Here is a 19,581-nt window from a genome sequence, read left to right as displayed (position 1 = left end):
AATATATAACTAAAACTTGTATTTTGTAATTCGATAAATAGCAGAATAAAGAAAGAGAAACTACAAATGTGATCGTTACCTTAAAAAGTATAACAACGAGTCAAGAAAGCTGAAGAATATGTAAGGCACTAACAACACTATGAGTATATTCGTCCTCTAGTTTGTGTCATCCAGTATCAGTAAATAACTGAAACAAATAACTGATATCAGCAATTTGTAAATGGATTTGGATTAGCACATTATGACATATTGATAATAGATGCATGAATCTTTTGATGGCAAGAAAGTTGAACTTACATGGCACCAAAGGATGTAATGAATAATAGTGGAGAGAGAGGGTGATATGCAAATGGAAAAAAAAAAACCCGGGAGGAGATGTAGGTATTATGGACTTGAATAAGATGCTTAGTAGTTTTCTCAAAACGTATTTTGAGTTTTTTTACTCGAGAACATGTTTAAAAGAAAAAGTATACCATGAGATTGTGCCATATTTCATAAGAAGTTTTGAGACCAACCCTTTTTGTCAACACTGAAGGAGTCATGGAGGAAAGAAACCAAGCGACTATAGCTTGATCTTGCTGATGATAGGCGGCAGAAAGTGAAGGTGTGTCCAATGAGGAAGAAGCAATTGGAGGTTCAAAAAAGGATGTAAGACTGAGATTATTAATGGTGGTTAACACTTGTTGTTTTTAGATCGAGTAATTATCATCATCTAGTTTGAAATGAATGCGTGTGGCAAAGATATGGGAAAAAAATAAGAAGGGGAAACATATGCAGTATTTGTAGTAGAGGTTGAAGAGATTGGAGAATTGGCAACAGAGGTATAAGAATCCATGAATGACTCTTACCAGAGGAGAGAGAGATCAATTTGCAGGAGGTAAAGAAAGATGAGAAAGAGAGAGATGAAAAACTATATTCTTGATAAGAAATCGTAAGTAGAGTTGTTTTATAGAGGCATGGAAACAAAAGTTGTTAACTAATAAAGGAAGATAGTCATTTAAAGAAAGAAGCGTCAATGGCTTTGCCTACTACCACAACTTTTCCATAATAATGGAAAACAAAAACTCTACACAATAATTTTTTGAAAAATGAATGCAATAACATAATGAATGGGAATAGTGGAATCCTCTCAGACAAATGCCTCGTTTTGTCGTCAGAATTGTAAGAATGGATTTGATCGGACTCGCCATCATTGTTTGATCATCATTGAGAAAATCACACCTTTCCAAAAGTTCAATGAAAAAAGGATTCACAAACAAATATCAACAAAATCAAATCAAGAAAATCGAATACAAAACATACGACGTTAAATAAATTTAAGATACGAAAAAAAATTGAAGTTGTGTTTACATTTCTTGTTGTGCAAGTTGAATGGAAATGAGGGGCTACCGTTTCACTTTTATAGGCCTTTAGATCTGCGAAGTAGGGATGGCAAAGTAGGCCAGCCTGCCATGCGTAATGGATGCGGGTTGAATTTTCTGTCCCACCTTGCGTAAGGGCTAGCCCGCGGGTTTGCGGGTTAGCCCGCATTCATTTTTTTTTTTCTGACGCAGAGTAACAGGACGCAGAGCAGCAACAGTGACAACAATGACGCGAAGGGCGACAACAGTAACGGGAAGCGGCGACGTTAAGGGGGGCAACAACGACGCAAATGGTAATAACAGTGGCGTGAAGCGGCAACACAAAGTTGTAGATTGGAATGAGGGAAATAGCGTTGAAGAAAACCTAGCATTTGCATTTTGGTTTTTGGATGGATTGAAACCCTATTTTCGTTTTTGCAATGCACTCCTCTCTCTTCATCCACTGCTAGCACATTTTTTGTTTTGTTTTGCAGATTAGTGGGCCAGCCTGCCCCCCTTCACTGCTAGTTCGCGCGAGTTGCGGGTTATGCGGGGCGGGTTAAGGCGGGTTGAAGAGGTGAGCCTGTCTCGCGTTTTTTACTAGTAGCTAGGGGGGAAGCCCGCCCTACTTTGCCATCCCTATTGCAAAAGAAGATTTAGGGTTCAGCACAACCATAAGGGTTTAGGCAGTTTCTTCCTGCACCTTCGTATTTTTCTTCCTGCACTCCCACACTTTTATGCAAAGACTAAATCGTCCTTATTAGTTTTTAAAATTGCAAAAATACCCCAACCTAATAAAACCCTAGACAACATTGTTCTTCTTGCGCATCCGGTCTTCATCTTCTTCGTTTTGCAGCAGCGGCACCTCCAAACTGCAGAAGTCCATTCACCTTTTAATCTCACACATCTCTTGTGATTTAGAGTGCTCTTGATTTTTTGTTTTCGTAAATAGTTTTTCACATTCCAAATTTTAGAATCCAGTAGAATTTCGGATTATAGAATACGGATGATTTTCGTCTTATGAAATCCGTAAAAATCCTGGATTTATGTTTCCAGAAATATCCCAAATTTGTGGTTTCGGGAATGTTTCAGATTTGTGGTTCTGGGAATGTTTCGGATTTGTGTTTCCAGAATAATAATTTGATGTTTCGGGTTTGTGTTGGCTCAAATTAGTAAACCAAAATTGTATTGGGTCGAACTAGAGGAGTTGTGGGGTTGGGTTAGTATACACTCATTCATTAGTTTGTAATTTAGTTTAACTTGAATGGTGTAATTGAACAGAAATTGTGAACACTAGGGGAGGAGGTTCACAAGGTGATTGTCTACGTCCCACAACCTCTGTTAGAATAAGAAGACATGTTAATGAAGATGAAGAACATGAAGATGCAGAACATGTTGAACCTGAAGAAGCTGAACCCCACACATCAACCCCATCATATACTTCTTGTTCAAATTCTTCACTATTGTCCATGTTTCTACAAATTAAAAAATGAAACTAAATCATTGTATTTCGAATCCATGAATCCATAAGTCAAACAATTCATTCTAGATCCAACAATCCATAATTCAAAAAAACCATTTCAGATCCAGAAATCCATAACTCCAAAAATGCATTCTAGATCCTGAAATTCGTAATGCAAATTACGCATTCCAGATTCAGGAATCCATAATACAAAAAATAATTCTTGATCCACCAATCCGTAATAGAATTTAGGTTTCCGGATTCAGCAATCCAAAAATCAACAGTTTATGAAAACTTAGCTTCCAGAACACCTTCTCATCTGAAAACAAAATTTAATCAATTCTGGATTGACGAATCCATAGCACATTACCGGATCCCAAATTTTGGTAACCACAAAATCTCCATAACCACCAATGCTCCCTAAAAAAACTTAATTCTTACCTCTACAACCCAAGCAGCACTTCGGCAGCGTAGCCTACTCCTCCACCTTGCTCCGAACAACTGCAAAGATCATCCACCACTGAATGATATTCAATGATGAAGATGAACAGTGGCAAAGAAAGTCCAGCACGGTGCCCCTTTTCAAATAATAGGTCAATCTCAATTTTGGGATATTTAAAATTGTGGGGGTGCAGGAAGAAAAATGTGACGGTGTAGGAATAAGAAGCCAAGGGTTTATGAGTCCATTTATTGGGCCACAAGCTAAATGGGCCTGATCAATCATCTTAAGCCTAAGACCGCTTATGCACCTCCATCACTTCTTCAGCCACGTCCATGAATTTTAAAATTCTCAAAATTACCCTTTAGTAGAAAGATAAAAAATACAAACCGTGCTTTACACTATAGATTACCTAATTCGAAAGTCAAAAATTACAACTTCAAAATTACATAATCCATAACTCAAAAATTACCACTTTCGAATTACATAATCTGAAACCTATTTAACAACTAACAATACTGGATTACGTAATCATGAACTTATTTAAGAAAATAAACCTACCAGATTACGTAATTTGGAACCTAACTAAACACTCAGCAAATTACGTAATCTAGAACCTATTTAACAAATTAAAACTACCAGATTATGTAATCTGAAACCTAATTAAACAAAGAAAAATACCAAATTAAACTATCATGTTTGAAACACTTCCACCAAATTCAAATTAAAAAGGGTTAGAAACTAAACCATCAAAACTACTAACCTTGTGGTGGATAAAGAGGGCTACAGTGGTGAATGATGGAGGACAATGTTTGGAAGAGAGATTTGAAGAAGAGCTTTGGAGATTGGGACTTTAGAAGGAAGGTGGGCGCAAAATTAAGAACTGGTAATTGAGTTCAGGATTATGTAATCCGATGAGTATTTAGTTAGGTTTTGGATTACATAATTCGATAGGTTTATTTTCTTAAATAAGTTCTGGATTATGTAATGTAGTATTCTGAATTGTTAAATAGGTTATGGATTATGTAATCTGGAAGTTGTAATTTTTGAATTCTGGATTAAGTAATTCATAGTGTAAAACATCGCTTTTATTTTTACTCCTTACTAAAGGGTAATTTTGGGAGTTTCAAAATGAAGGGTAATTTTGGGAGTTTCAAAATTTATGGAGGTGGCTGAAGAAGTGATGGAGGTGCGGGAAGAAACATTCTAAGGCTAATCCTATGGGGAAATTTTTTGCACCTCATAAATATTGAAATTCCCAATTTGTCCTTTTGGTTTATGAAAAAATAATTTTTTTATAAACTATTTTCACTTTCAGAATGGTGCAATCCAAAAGAAAATTTGACTTTCAGATTGTAAATTTAAAAATTTCTTTTACTTTATATGGATTATTGGAATACAAATTTTTATTTTGGATTTTACGATTCGAAATATAAATTTTGATATGTATTCTTCATAATACGCAATGTTCCAAATTTATAGGATACAAATTTTGTATTTCGAATTTTAGAATCTAAACTACACTAAATACATTAATTTGTATTTTGAATTGTGTAATTCAAAATATAATATTTTTCTACTTAGAGAGTCAAACATGGGAGGTGTCTTGCAGTGAAGTTGAAGGTGGGGTCACGACATTGGATGTTAAAGGTGAAAAGTTACTACAATACAACAGTGAAAATCGCTAAGCCTAAAAAAGGAAAGAGGGGGATGCTTAATGAAAAACATTAAGAAAAAAAGTAAAAATGTTATTTCTCTTTTTTATATATATAAAAGTGTGATAAGAAGGCATGAAGGTGCCAAAGAATTTTCATTATATAATCTAAAGGCTGCTTCTTCCTGCACTTCCATACCTTCTTGTGCCACCCCCATAAATTTTTCTTATTCCAAAAATACCCTTTTCAATATTCCGGATTACATAATCCGGAAGTTTTTTTCTAGATTCAAAATTAGTTTCCGGATTATGTAATCCAGAAGTCTTTTGTGATTAGCTTCCGGATTACATAATCCGGAAGTCTTTTCTATACATAAGATTAGCTTTCGGATTATGTAATCCGGAAGTCTTTTTTTTCAGATGTGCTATTAGCTTCTGGATTACATAATCCGGAAGTCTTTTCTAAATATGAAATTGACTTTTATCCGGATTACATAATCCATAGGCTTATTATTTGAAATCCAAGGGAGTGAAAAAAAAAAGAATAAAATGATATTTTCATATTTAGTATGAGAGTGGCACAAGAAAGTATGAAGGTATAGGAAGAAAGATTCTAATCTAAAATACCTTATGAATGGTCTAATCCAAACTATATTTCTTAAATTTGGAATACATTTTGGAGATTAAATTGGGCAAGTAGAATAAATTTCCATATTATATAATATTATATAATGTGAAATATTTCCAACTCATCAATAATTTATACTTTTTATAACCCTATTATGTGTAGGAAGAAGGAATTGCGGTGGATTTATATGTAATTGGATTCAGTTTTTCGTATGGTAAGGTACAAAACGAGAAAAGTAAAACTAAAACTACATCCAAACGAAAAGTTCCGATCACATCAGAATAATAAATCATTCCAATACTTAGCACGAGTTTCAAAGAGCCCTCAGGCTTTCGTTTTGACAATGGGGTATAAAAAAAATTGTGATTAAAAGTTGTTTTTTTTTTACATCTTTGTTGAAAGAAAAAAAAGTCAAGCCAACAACTATTGGCTAAATCGTTTGATTTCTCTTGTATTAACTGAACATTTAATTTAACTTTTATTTATGATTTTATTCCTTTGCAAATGCAAATTCTTAAATTTAATTATCTTCATCTACTACCAATTGATTATTTTATAATATAAATATTTGAATTAGTATTTGAAGTCTCATATCTACAATTTCAGATTCAGATCACAAATTCAAGTTTAACTTAATTCAAAGTCAGATTAAACATGCACTTTTATTTATATATATATATATATATATATATATATATATATATATTATAGAGAGAGATTGAGATTTATCTTTATAAAAAAGTAAAGGGTAATTAGACTTCCATCCATAAAAATTTAAGGAATAAATCGAATTGATTATTAACTGTTTTTTTTGCTGAATAGTGATCAGACTAATTTTTGCATGAGGATTTGCAAACATATTTAGGACACTTAAGTGAAATTATGTTCTAACAGTTTATTTTTTAGAATAGCTAACTATATGAACTTTACATTGGTGGGGTAAAGGAGTTGTTTTGTCTAGGCTGGTATCAAACTCTACCATCTAAAAGTTTATTTTCCTATCAGATTACTTCATCACCAACTACTATGCATGATGTTTTATACTTAATGAATAATGAATGCACAAATAGGATAGACTATGAGGAGCAAGATTCCAAGAGTATTTGATATTCCATGTTTTTGTGTGAAAGAATTTTTGAATCCACCAGAAGCCCTGATATGTTCTTGTAGTAGGTAACAACCAATGAAAAGATCAATTGCTAATCCAACCCAGTTATTCCTTAATTTGTGAGCAAATAATTCGGGAGCCACTGTCAAAATAAGAATCATTGAGCCAGGTATTTCCAGCCAATCTGCACGTAATTTAAAACACTAGTTAAGTACATATAACTTTCTAACTTTTTTATAATTTGATTTTTTAGTTTATTAAATATATTCTTGGAGTATCTTTTAAGTGTTTTTTAGTTTTGTATTTAATAAACACTTTGACACTACGAATTATGAATGAGATAAAAGTCATAATATAAATTATGTAATCATATTTTAGCAAAAAAATATGTAGAAATATATTTTCCAGTTGAACTTAAGTGTTGTTAGGGTTACAAACAGTTAAGCATACCAGGAAAATGTCTAGGGAAGAAAAGCCTCAGCACAACTGTAACGAATGCAATCCATTCTCCAACTTCACCTCTGAACGATTAGATTCAATCAATATATAACTAAAACGTGTATTTTGTAAAGCGATAACAGAAGAAAGAAATAGAGAAACCACCTTAAAAAGTAGAACAACGAGTCAGGAAAGCTAAAAAATATGTAAGGCACTAACAACGCTGTTAGTATATTCGTCCTCCAGTTTGTGCTATCCAGTATTAGTAAATAACTGAAACAAATATTTGATATCAGTCAAAATGTAAATAGATTTGGATTAACAAATTATAACATAGGATAATAGATGCACGCATATATTGGTGGCAAGAAATTTGAACTTACATGGCAGCAAAGGAAGAGAGCCATTTAAAGAAAGAAGCACCAATGGCTTTGCCTCCTACGACGGTTGCATCGTGGAGGAACTTTCCGGCTGCAAGCTTGAGCTCATTTAAATCGGAATCGATTAAACTAGCAACTACAGTGTCCCTTTTGATATCCACATACTGTTGTAATATTCGACCCATTTGGTTTCAGATCTGAACTCACAATTCACCAACAGAGATCCAACCAATGAATGAATGTAGCCAAGTTGTTGATGTGAAGTGATGGAGAAAGATAAGGGTATATAGGGAGTTTGAAAGCAAGTGAGTGTGGAATGTTGTGTTATATATGATATGAGGTCCTAATTCGTTGTTTGACCAATGGTGTGGGAATGCAAAACGATGCGAACTTTCAGATCGTCTTTAACTGTTTTGTGTTTACCATCTCTGTGATCCAAATTGCATTGCATCCCTTTCGACACAATGCCAATTTGTTTCACATGTTGCAAAGTGTCATCTATACTATTTAAAAAATAAATTTTATCTTTTGCATGTTAACCTATAATCAAATAAATTTCATTTTTGTGTGTTTGTACTAATCTAAAAAAGTCTTTTAATGTTTGCTATTTTCATTAATTTAGATCATCTATTGAACTGAGATATAAGAAATGTAAGCAGTACTTTTACCTTGGTTTTCATCTTCACAACTATTAAATACTTTTCATCATCTTGATACATAGTTTACATAGTGTTTCTCATGTTTCAATTAGGTATAGCTGTACTTTTCTTTATGTATAAACATACATAATGATCTTTGATATTCTAACCACTCAAATTACTATTGGATGAAAAGTTATTTATTATTCAACATCCATCAAACACATTTTATCTTGTGTCAATATGTAACAAACAACAAAAAATATACTTCCAATTAAAAGTTCTTTCAAATTTAATTTGTTTTCATTAATTAATCACGTAAAAAAGAATAATTTTTTAAAGTGTTCAAACCAACAATTTAATATTCAATACAAATGATTAATATTTATATTAAATCTCAAATAAAAAATTAAAATTCACTCAATGAGTGCATAAATAGAAAATTAAATATGATCAAAACTACTAAAATAAATACAAAAACGGCAATTAAAACTAAAATAATTTAGTCTCAAAATTTCTTAAAGATTTTTAAAGAGTTTAAAATATTTAGTCTTTATAATTATAAAGTCTATTTTAATTTTTTTGAGAAAAGACAGGTTTAAAATAAGTTTGTTTCCTTAAACTAGGAGTGTTTATGTATAAGGGTTGAGACACCCTTAAGTGTTTTATTCTATTTTATTCTATTAATACATTGCTGATAAAAAAAATTAAAATAAAAAAGTACACTGAAAGAATTTATAAGATAAAAATTATTTTTAAAATTATCATGTGTTTTTATGAAAATTTGTTCATTGTGAAATGTTACTTTTTATTTTATTTTATTTGATAACAATATAAAAATAATTATTTTGATAACTTTCTTAATGGTGAAATTTCTAAAAGTAAAAGGAATGTCGTGAAGAAAAAAACAAAGGAAACCAAATGATAAGAATAAAGATGGTGCAAGTCCTCTACGGTGTTGTAAACGTTTTTCTAAGGATTATGTGGTTGATTCATAAACGTAAATAATGTATTACTATATTGGGTGACTTGAAATCGACATATATCTCACCTTTTATTTACAAAAAAAAAAAAAATCACACTTTTTTGTCACATGGTAATAAAATCAACTAAGTAAAAGTTAAACTTACTTAATATGTTGTTTTTTCACTAGTGATGCACTTACTACTAATCCACGTGTCTATAAATTTAACTATTTTTTTTTATTTGATGATTGAATATATTTGGCATTGCTATTAAAACTTCAAGCCTTTTAGTCTTTGAATTTTGAAGATTTGTAAGCCCTCAAATCATTTTTATTTTCCCTCAAATCATTATCCAAGTGTATAATGTGTTTTGAAAAATAATACTATTTCATATTTTCTTGGATTTTGGTTTGGTTTTAGGTTACAAATTGAGAATAGTGATGGGTGGGTGGACATGTAATAATACAAATTGTTAAGTTATATCCCAAGTATAATTATTGTTTAATGTAGTGATAATTAATTTGTTTATTTTCTTTAAATCTATGGTGCATTATGTTATACCTATTCCAATGCACTTTTTTAACCTTGCGATAGTTACAAACATCATAATTGAAATTATTTCACGAGTTAAATTGAATGAAAGGAAGTGAATTTGTTTCTTTCAAGTCTCAAGTACATATATATTAACGTTGGAAGTAAACAACAATATTGCCTTCATGACTTAATATTTTTTGTTTTTACCTTTTTTAGGATGAAGTTGAAGATCATTTGAAGAAGAGAATTCACAAAATGTAGAAATAAATTAAATATTTCTGTTAGATATAATTTTAAAAAAAAAGTTTCTTTTTGAAAGTGTATTAGACAATGTTAAGCTACAGTTTTTAATGTTTTCAATTATACAATTATGTTTTCAATACATTATTGTACATTTAATTAAATTTCTACAATATTATATTATTTATGTTTTCTTCAATTACAACAATTTATTAATATTGATTTAATTGGCTTTACTATATGTATTTATTTATTTTATTATTTCATAAAAATGGAATAAATAGTCTTTTAATAGTTTATGATTTATTATATTTTTGTACTACAACGATAATGTTCAAAATAAATTAGTGACCTCATGCATTCATAATTTATTTATCTTAGGTCATGATCCTGGCCTGATATTTAGTCATTTATGGGTCATTTTCTGACTATCTAACATTACGAGGGAGCATAATTCAAGAGATCTCAATCAATTAATTTTAATCACTTAATTAAGGTATAATCATGACTAAAGCTGAAGATGTTACAATTCGATCTATATATACCATATTACGCCCTATAGAAATGATCATCTAATATATGATCTAATCATCATCTAATAAACAACAGAGGGAGTACTCTCAACTCCTATTTCATATTATACTCATTATACTTATGCTCTTACTGACTTGAGCGTCGAAGTGTCATCGCAGGAGGAGCCCCTCTCGTTTCTCAAAGGTTGAATCACTTAAAGGAAGACCACCACTAGAAGCTCATCCAGATACCGACCATCTCGAGTTGACTAGAACAATTTACAAATAAATGTGTTCTGATTGAATCATATTTCAAAATTATTGTAAGTGTGAACTAAGATGCCACTTCAAAAGAATATGTGAAATTGGTGCCCATTGTGGACTTCACTAGAACAGAATCTTCTTAACTATCAAAATATTTTGTAATGCTAATAGGGTCTCATTCAATTGTTTGACAAATGTTTAATTTGGATACGCTTTTTTTTATATTAAAAATCTAATGACTGTGAAACATGTTCTCTACTGTGGGAGACATTCAAATGCCCCACAGTAACCGTGGTCATAATATTATTAATAAATGTTATGTTTGACTCCTTGTACCATGTGTAAGCCACGAACTTTTTATACGAAAATGTGATGGTGTGTAGTGAGAGTACAAGAGTTTGTCCAAATAAATATCAATGCTTTTAAAATCCAACAACTCATTAAACTTATCAAAATAATGATGTAAACTTTACTAGTTTAATTTGCATAAAATCGGAATCAAACTAATATTAATAAAATAATCTTAAAAAAAAAATAACATCATAATTTTATGATAAATGAACTAAAATAAAACATAAATTTATATATCTATATTTAAAATACACATATACAAGTTTAAATAAAATAGATATTATACTTAATTAAAAGTTTAATAATATATATTAATATTTATTAATAATAACAAGTTTCTATGTATAATAAAAAAACTAATAATTTAAGTTGACTTTCATTTTGTTTTAAGTTAAAAATATAATTTATCAATTATTGTTGATCAGTTTTTTTATCAGTTTGATACATTTTTGGATTGGTTCAATAACAATTGTTAGGATAAACAGTTACTATGAAGTCAAAAAGTTACACTCAAAAGTATAACAATTGCATAACCTTTTATATTCTAAATTTAAATTATTATTTTTATTATATATACTAGTTATGTATAGACATGCCATGCCACTCATTTTAGTTTTAACATTTATGCCAATAAAAAAAAGTATTTCCTGAAAAAACGTAGAAAGAGGGTTCTTATTATACATTTAAAAATCACAAGTACACTTAGAAGTTGTTGAAAGAGTATATATTATGTTAACCTTTATATGTCATGCATTTGTATATTGTACTGCAACTTTTCTTCAACCGTCTGTGGCAGTTTGTTGGCAGAAGTAACTACTATCTTTTTTAAAACATAAGGCAGATCTTTGCACATGTTTTTATTCTGTTTTTGTTCCACATATAGCCATGCTGTGCGTGTCACAGAAGTTAAGTTATTGCTTATAATAAAATTTAATAAAATAATAAATTTTATCATCGTAAGTATACAAATTGATTGAAACCAACAAGAGTGAGGATAAACAAACAAGATTCTTGAACAAAAGAAGTGAGAGAGAAGAGGTTGTTTATGCAAATATAATCCCATAAAATTGGTGTAATCACCGTGAAATTATATAGATGAAATAAGAAATTATGAAATAAAAATTAATTTTAAAAGTAAATTAATTAGTTATTATGGTGATTAAATTAAAGATATTTCATAAACTATTTTTTTTAGTTTTTAAATTAGTTTGGTATCTAATTAGCTATCTGTTCCGATCTCAAGTCGGAGAGATAGGATCAATCACCATATTCGAGGTATTGTCCATTTTGAATGTCGATGCTCGGTCACGGTGAGTTGAGGGAGAAAGGAATATATAAACTGTCATTAGTCTCGACTTCTGAGCGATGTGAAACTATATTGGCGTACAAGATTAGAAACTATTTAACAATAATAAAAACTAATTTTAGAAATCAACAATTTTTTTATTCTCTAAAATGTCTCTAATTTAGTCACTCACTATAACAACTAATTATTTTTTGTCTCTAAAATTTATTTTTATTTCATAATTTTTTTTAGTAAAATATTTTTTTTTTTAAATTACATGTAAAATCACTTCCTAGCCATAAAGAATTGTCATAAGATTGTAGGGCAAATGAAAGGTATATGCTGAATTTGCAAGGTAAGTCTACGATAATAATTTAGATGGCATCGAACATCGCAAGCTTGTGCTGTAAAGGATTCAGAAAGAGGGAACAACACATGATTCTATAACTTTATCATAAAATAATATCTTTAATATAGTATTCTATTTTTAACTAAGACTATTAATATTAATTGTCAAGCTTTTCTAATCAGTTTATTATTGATAAATAAGACATATTAAATGTTGTAATTCATTAAATTAGTAATTAATTAAATATTTTATCTTGGACTATAATGTAGATTGCATATTTTTTTTTCGTAAAAAAAAATCATTATTCTTTTCACTACAAAAAAAACTTTTATTAGAAAGAGTCAAAGACGGACACTAATCACAAAAAACCCACGCAAAGATGCAATTAACGTGGGCTTTGCCTTCACACAACTTTGAAGCTAATATCCTTCACACAACTTCAATAAAATTTCCTTCCAAAACATTCAACTAACTAAGCTCCTTTACAAATACACTGCTATAAACAAATTTAAAAAAGTAAAGCATCACAAATTGCCCTATCATTTTAAAATTATGATGGATATTGTTTAAGGGTACATTAGAAATCAACTAGGACTCAATATTTCAACCTTAGAAATATAGTTCAAACACTTAGCAAGCAACTTCATTTCTCAAGATAAATCATGAAAACTTTAACAGAACAAACATGAGAGAAAGGAAGAAAAAAGTTTACCTATAAGAATGATACAAATTTCAGCAACTTCAATACACAAATATTGTTACAGTTTTGAGTTTTTTTTTAAAGAAAAAGTAGATAAAAAAATGTGGAAAATGATAATTTATAAAAGAAAAAAGAAACAGGGAAAAACAACATGGTCGGTAGGAACAACTTCGATTTTTTTTATTTCCTTTATATAAACCAACTTCGATTTAAATCTAATTCTCCACCAAACCAAACATCTTATTAAAGACTGATTTGATTAATGGCAACAACACTAGTATGCATTGTCCACGCTCATATCAATATATATTGTCCATGGGAATATATATGTATATAATTATAAAAATAGTCAAATAGAGTCTACAAAATTGTTTATTGGAGAAAAGGCAAGGAGTATGATTACATATGAGTTGATTTGAGGTACAGGGAGGTCATAGATGCATGGTGTGATATATAGAGATATGCATATTAGTCCAAACATAGTGACAAAAGCAATTACAAGAGAATGATCAACTCTACTTAGGTCACCATGAACCCTAACCAATGAGAAAATCGAAATAAAAATGAACTGTAGAAGAAAAAACCACAGAAGAATGAACTGTTACCGCGAGCACAAGTAGCATGTAAATTGGAAGAAAGAACCAAAGAAGAACCACGACTATCAGTGTAGGAGCTTGTTCTTAAATTTGTGGTTTCGTTTCCGAGGGCAGCATTTTGGAAATTTGGGAAATTCAGGGCGCTATTGGAAGGGTTTTTCAAGTTTTTGGAATGTGTTTAAGGTTGAAGCATGTGGAAATCACTCAACTGAATATGGTGAAACAAATTCTCTAATATCTCATTGTCTGAAAACGAGAAAGAGTAGGAATCAATAACAAAATTACACAACACAGAAAGAAAGGAATCGAGATGAAAACCTAAGGAAAAACTGCGGAGACTCCGTTTGCGTTCTCACGGTGGCACGGCTACTCCATCACGGTGGCACGCTGCTCAAGCTCAAGCGTTAACGGTGACTACTCCCCTCTCTATATGGACGACAATGGCACGCTGCTCACGCTCAAACTAAGAACGACGCTGCTCACGCTGTTCATAGCCTAAATTTAAGGCTATGAACGACGATGACTTCTCCCGTATCAAATGCAATCCTCTAAAAAAGGTTTAAATTTTTTTCAAAATATTCAAAACCTTAACAATTAAGAATTTTCAAATAAACAAAAATTATTTGTTTGCGTGAGTTTCACCTTCAGAATTTAATTCTTTATTTAAATATAATTTAAAATGTTTAGCATGGACTAAACCTTCAAACTTTTAAATTTTTATTATTTTTATATTTTCAATAGTGGCCGTTTCATCCATGCAACTTTTTTTATATTTTTTTTAAAGTTTGCGTGGGTATAACCCACGCTTTCTCACATTTTATTTAAATTTTGTGAATAACGTAGGCTTATTTGACACTATTTAGTATCGACCTAAGACCTTCGCTTTTTTTTTTTTTGCAGCTAAATAAACAATTTCTTGTAGTGTTTGGTGATGTAATTCGTGATAATATAATATATAACAAATTGTACATAACAAAATAAGATGTTTATATCTCATTTTTTATATCATTTTGTAAATCATCTAGTTATTTAAAAAAACAATTACGGGTCTTGTCATTTGTAATGGACTTATTATTATTATTATTATTATTATTATTATTATTATTATTATTATTATTATTATTATTATTATTATTATTATTATTATTATTATTATTATTATTATTATTATTATGCATTTTATTTTATATAGAGTAAACTTCCAACCTTAAAGTTGGAAAGATCAAGATTGGACAAAATTGCATGAAATTACAATTCCTAACTTACATAAGTTTCTGAAAGTGTAACATATACTAATATTCTATTTGAAACTTAAAAAAATAAATTTGTTTCAAATGTAGTAGTCACACAAGTTATTTTTTTTAATCAGCAATACAAGTCACACAAGGCTTGAAATGAGAAAAATGTTTGAAATGGTTTATCCACACATAGGTTGAAAGGAGGGATCACAATCTACTGAAATTTAACATGTAAAACCAATTAAAGAAACAAGTAAAAAAAAATGTATAATATATCAAGAATGTTAAAGTAGAAGGAACATTAACTAAAACACATTTAAGACAAAGATGAAAAAGAAACTAAAACAAATAATTTAAGACAAATATAATCTAAAAAATCTTAGTAGGACCACACACTACAAGAAAACCATCAAATAGAAACCAATTTTTAAAAACCAAAACAATTAATTACAATAGTAACTCAATTAGAGACCATTTTAGAAACTAAACAAATTTTTTATTTCTAAATTAGTTTCTATTATTGTTAAATAGTTTCTAAATTGATATCTAATTAGCTACCAAGGTTTTAACTACCAATTATTTAATTTATAAATTTGGTAGCAAAAACCTTAGTTGCTAATTACATACCAATTTAGAAACCATTTAACAATAATAGAAACTAATTTAGAAACCAAAAATTTATTTAGTCCTTAAAATGGTCTCTAATTTAGTCACTATAACAATTAATTATTTTTTGTTTTTAAAATTGATTTTTATTTCATAATTTTGTTATAGTAACACCTAAGAATTAAACAACTCAAATAAGGACAACAAAGTCCCTAAAATAAAATTAGACAACCACAAAGGATTTTACCACTAACGTAGAGGTTAAATAACAAAAACCAAAATACAACAATAATATTTTTTCAATTATTTTCATTAGACAGTTATAAAAAAAGAACTATTTTAAACATTTCAAATTGGGACAATTTTATTTATATTACAATTTTGGTAATAAGTTTTGTGTCAGCTCATTCGACGGTACAATATTACTATTTAATATAAAATATTTTTGTGTCTTTTTTTTAAATTAACTGATAGTTAAAATTTTATTATTTAATTAAATATAATTTAAAAATTAGTTTATAAATTTTATTAATAATAGAAATTATTTTATATATTAATAATTTTTATTTTTTAAAATAATATTTAATTTAAACAATATAGTGATTAGTTATTTTTTATTTTTTAAAAATAATTTTTATGTGATGTTTAATTGATATTATAACTTTTACATAAATATGCGAAATATTAAAAATTTATAAACTTTTTCTGCAGTAGTTTCTATCTTTTAAACTTTTTTTAGGACAAACTATTTAGTGTTTAATATTGATTGTAATAGTGACTTCATCTTATTAAAAATATGCTTTCATATAAGCATGTCTGAAATTTATTATCACTTTAGAGACTATGCTAAAACTCCTCTTCTTTTTTCTTGAGGAAACATTTGAAAATAAGTTTTTAACTATATAATCTATTATCTCGTGTCCTTGATAAATTATTTAGATCAAATCTTCACTTCTATTGCCTTTTTAACATGACATTTTTTGTCGTCACAATCAATTTAAATGTCATAAACATTCACATTCATTCCTAGGACTTTATAAATTAGAATTATGTTTAAATAATTATCCAAGACAATTCACAATTTTTAATATTTCAAAAATATATTTAGTAAGACGTAACAGTTTCCTAAATTGAATCGAGTCCAAAAGTAGAAAGAAAAAAAATATATACGAACGATGTAAAGTAAATTATCATAACTTCATGAATTTAATCTCCAGATCCATTTTTTTTAGATTAATAAAAGTTTAAAGTTATATATATTTCACTGAGTGTTGTTTATTAGACTGAAGCTAATAGGCCAATGCCTAATGCTTAAAATATTTTAAATTTTGATAATAAGAATAGGTAACAAATTGGTTGGAAAACATTCAAAAGCCATTAAGTATTATTTACTTAGCTATTGAAAAGATTTTTAACAGTATTGTGTAGAAACCACACTTTGTTATAATGTTTCTTAAGAAAAACTTCCAAAAAGTTAAATTGAATGCCTCCAATATCCATGTTTTGAAGACTACGAAGACCTTCTAAAGAACTTTACCATTTTAATATTTCTTACACAATACAAAGCAGAACTAACATATTGCTTTTATCTTACACAATATATTTATTCCTTATGCTCTTGTATGTTTATCCCATAATAGAAGCAACCACCGACACAACTGTGCAATGCAACCTTACAAACAGAATTATAGCTTTTGGCGCTCGTTTTTCATACAAGTAGAAATAAGTTTTACATTATTCTTATAAAGGACAACTAAATTGTGCATTTATCTCTCTTTTGTACTAAGATGTTATATAAAAAGTTGTCTCCTATTTTTTAGTTAATTTTTGTAAAGTTAAAATGATATATCAACACTCCTCGTATCTATCTCTATTAAAAGGATTACGGGTTAGAATAATAGGTTAATTTTGAGAGGAATAAATTGATTCTTCACAAGTCTCAAAAACTCTTTTTTTAAATGAATGAATAGAATTTTTTCAATTAATAATTTTTAACGAAAAACTTATTAAATATTTGGTAATGTTAATATTTTCTAAAATTTCAAAAAGTACATTATCAAATCGATGTAGTCTCACATTTGTTTTACTATATTCATTCTTACAATAGAGTTTGACTACTCATTTTAATTAAATCAATTTAGTAAATTTTCAAATTTTAAAAGAATAATTAAAAAAATATACAATGTAGTTAAAGATCTTAAACCTTATAGTAAAAAATTTGGTCGATTTATTCCTCTTCTTATGGAAACATATGTCATTGTGATAATATTATTTGGTCATCTTCTATTTCTCCTACTAAAACCTTGGTTTTATAGAATCTCCTTTACAATAAGTTGTTTACTGATCTTGAGGCTCATTATAGGCTCATCATAGAGGAGTGGTTTTATGCTCCATGTGTTCTTTATGTGGATTTCACGACAATTCTATTTATAATCTCTTTTTTTTTTAATGCTTTAATGTTGTTTATATTTGGATTTGCCTTCAACAAGTTTTCCCTCAGATGACTTTTTCTTCTTCTGTAAACCTTATATCTTTTATTAAGTCTCTCAGAGGTCCTCTTGTTAAACTTATTAGACTTCATGTTATCTCATTTTTTCATGTTATCTCATTTTCAATTTGGATGATTTGGAGAAGGAAGAATTATTCCAGGTTCCAACAAGAAATTAGTACCCATTTTGTCATTCATTTTATAAAGAACTACATTAGAATGTCAGGCAACTCTTATAATAAATCTATGTATAATGATATATTTGACTTTTCTACCTTGAAGTTCTTTGGTATCAATACTAGGCCTAGAAAAGCATTCAGGCCTACCCAAGTTTTATGGAGTTTTTCTCTTGTTGGTTGGATTAAAGTCAACACTAATGATGTTGCTATAGGTTCTTCTGACTTGCTGCTTGTGCTAAAGGGAGTATGATGGGTTTGTTGGTGGCTTTTCTTCTCTCCTTAAGATACATTATTCTTAGAGTGATTCTACCTTGGTCTGTTTTGCTTTTTCTTCCAAGCATTTTGTTCCATGTTCTATCCATAATAGATGGAATACATGTTTGTCTTTTTTAAGATATTGTGTTTCAAGTTTATCATATTTTTAGAGAGCACGACCAATGTAATAATAAGATTGCATCTTTATGAATGAGTAATATACTTGAATATTTTTTGTATAGCAATATGTTATCTAGCATTATTTAATTTTTTTTCCATAATATGAATAAATGTCCTATATATCGTTTTGCTTAGATTTCTCTAAGAAGTTTTCTTTGCAAAAGTTTGGTCTAGTCCTCATGTTTGTTTCTTCTTTTCTTTTCTCTTTTATGTTACATTTAATGTGTTATAATTAATGGAGTCTACAATATTAGTGTAAGTCAAATGTCAAATTTCATATTAATGTGTAACATAAATTTATATATATATATATATATATATATATATATATATATATATATATATATCCACCACCTTAGTTAATAACAATGAAAACGATAATGGAACAAAATCAGATAGAAAACTTTGTGTTAAATCAAGAAGAAAAGAATGGTGAATTTCAACCTAAGATTAAGATGGTCAATCTGTGATCTTAATCTAATTATTCTTGATTGATACCTCGAAAGAAGTGTCTTTTAAATGCAAAAATCACACTCAAACTGTTTTCCAAATGTCAAAGTGTTTTTTTATTAAATTTGAACTTATTTCCTAATTAAGAAGAGTGACAGCTACAACTTGGCTGATATGATAGTTTTACCAACCAAAACTCATTTTAGTTCGCTAAAACAAAATCAATTGAAGTTACAAATTTTTTAGTTGATTAAAATGAGATTTTATTTAAGTAATTTTACTACGTGCCTAAAAGATTGTTT

General features: G+C 28.9%; 1 protein-coding gene and 1 non-coding gene across 2 annotated transcripts; both read right to left on the bottom strand.

Moving 5' to 3' along the window:
* Nucleotides 1-1,124: 1,124 nt before the first annotated feature.
* LOC137808850 (small nucleolar RNA SNOR75) lies at nucleotides 1,125-1,212 on the bottom strand. Its single transcript, XR_011080749.1, has one exon. It is a non-coding gene; the product is annotated as a small nucleolar RNA SNOR75 (small nucleolar RNA).
* A 5,130-nt stretch (nucleotides 1,213-6,342) lies between these two features.
* Nucleotides 6,343-7,724, bottom strand: LOC137805967 (cold-regulated 413 plasma membrane protein 2). The gene is made up of 4 exons (XM_068605842.2): nucleotides 7,453-7,724; nucleotides 7,235-7,342; nucleotides 7,082-7,152; nucleotides 6,343-6,815 (listed from the first exon to the last, which is right to left on the bottom strand). The coding sequence occupies exons 1-4, from the start codon at nucleotides 7,632-7,634 to the stop codon at nucleotides 6,568-6,570; spliced, it is 609 nt and encodes a 202-aa protein (XP_068461943.1). The 5' UTR covers nucleotides 7,635-7,724; the 3' UTR covers nucleotides 6,343-6,567.
* Nucleotides 7,725-19,581: the final 11,857 nt, after the last annotated feature.

Source organism: Phaseolus vulgaris, chromosome 3, assembly GCF_051622355.1.
Source record: "Phaseolus vulgaris cultivar YP4 chromosome 3, ASM5162235v1, whole genome shotgun sequence".
Lineage (NCBI taxonomy): Eukaryota > Viridiplantae > Streptophyta > Magnoliopsida > Fabales > Fabaceae > Phaseolus > Phaseolus vulgaris.
The sequence above is the reverse complement of the archived record's forward strand: the minus strand, read 5'-3'. Positions and strand labels throughout refer to the sequence as shown.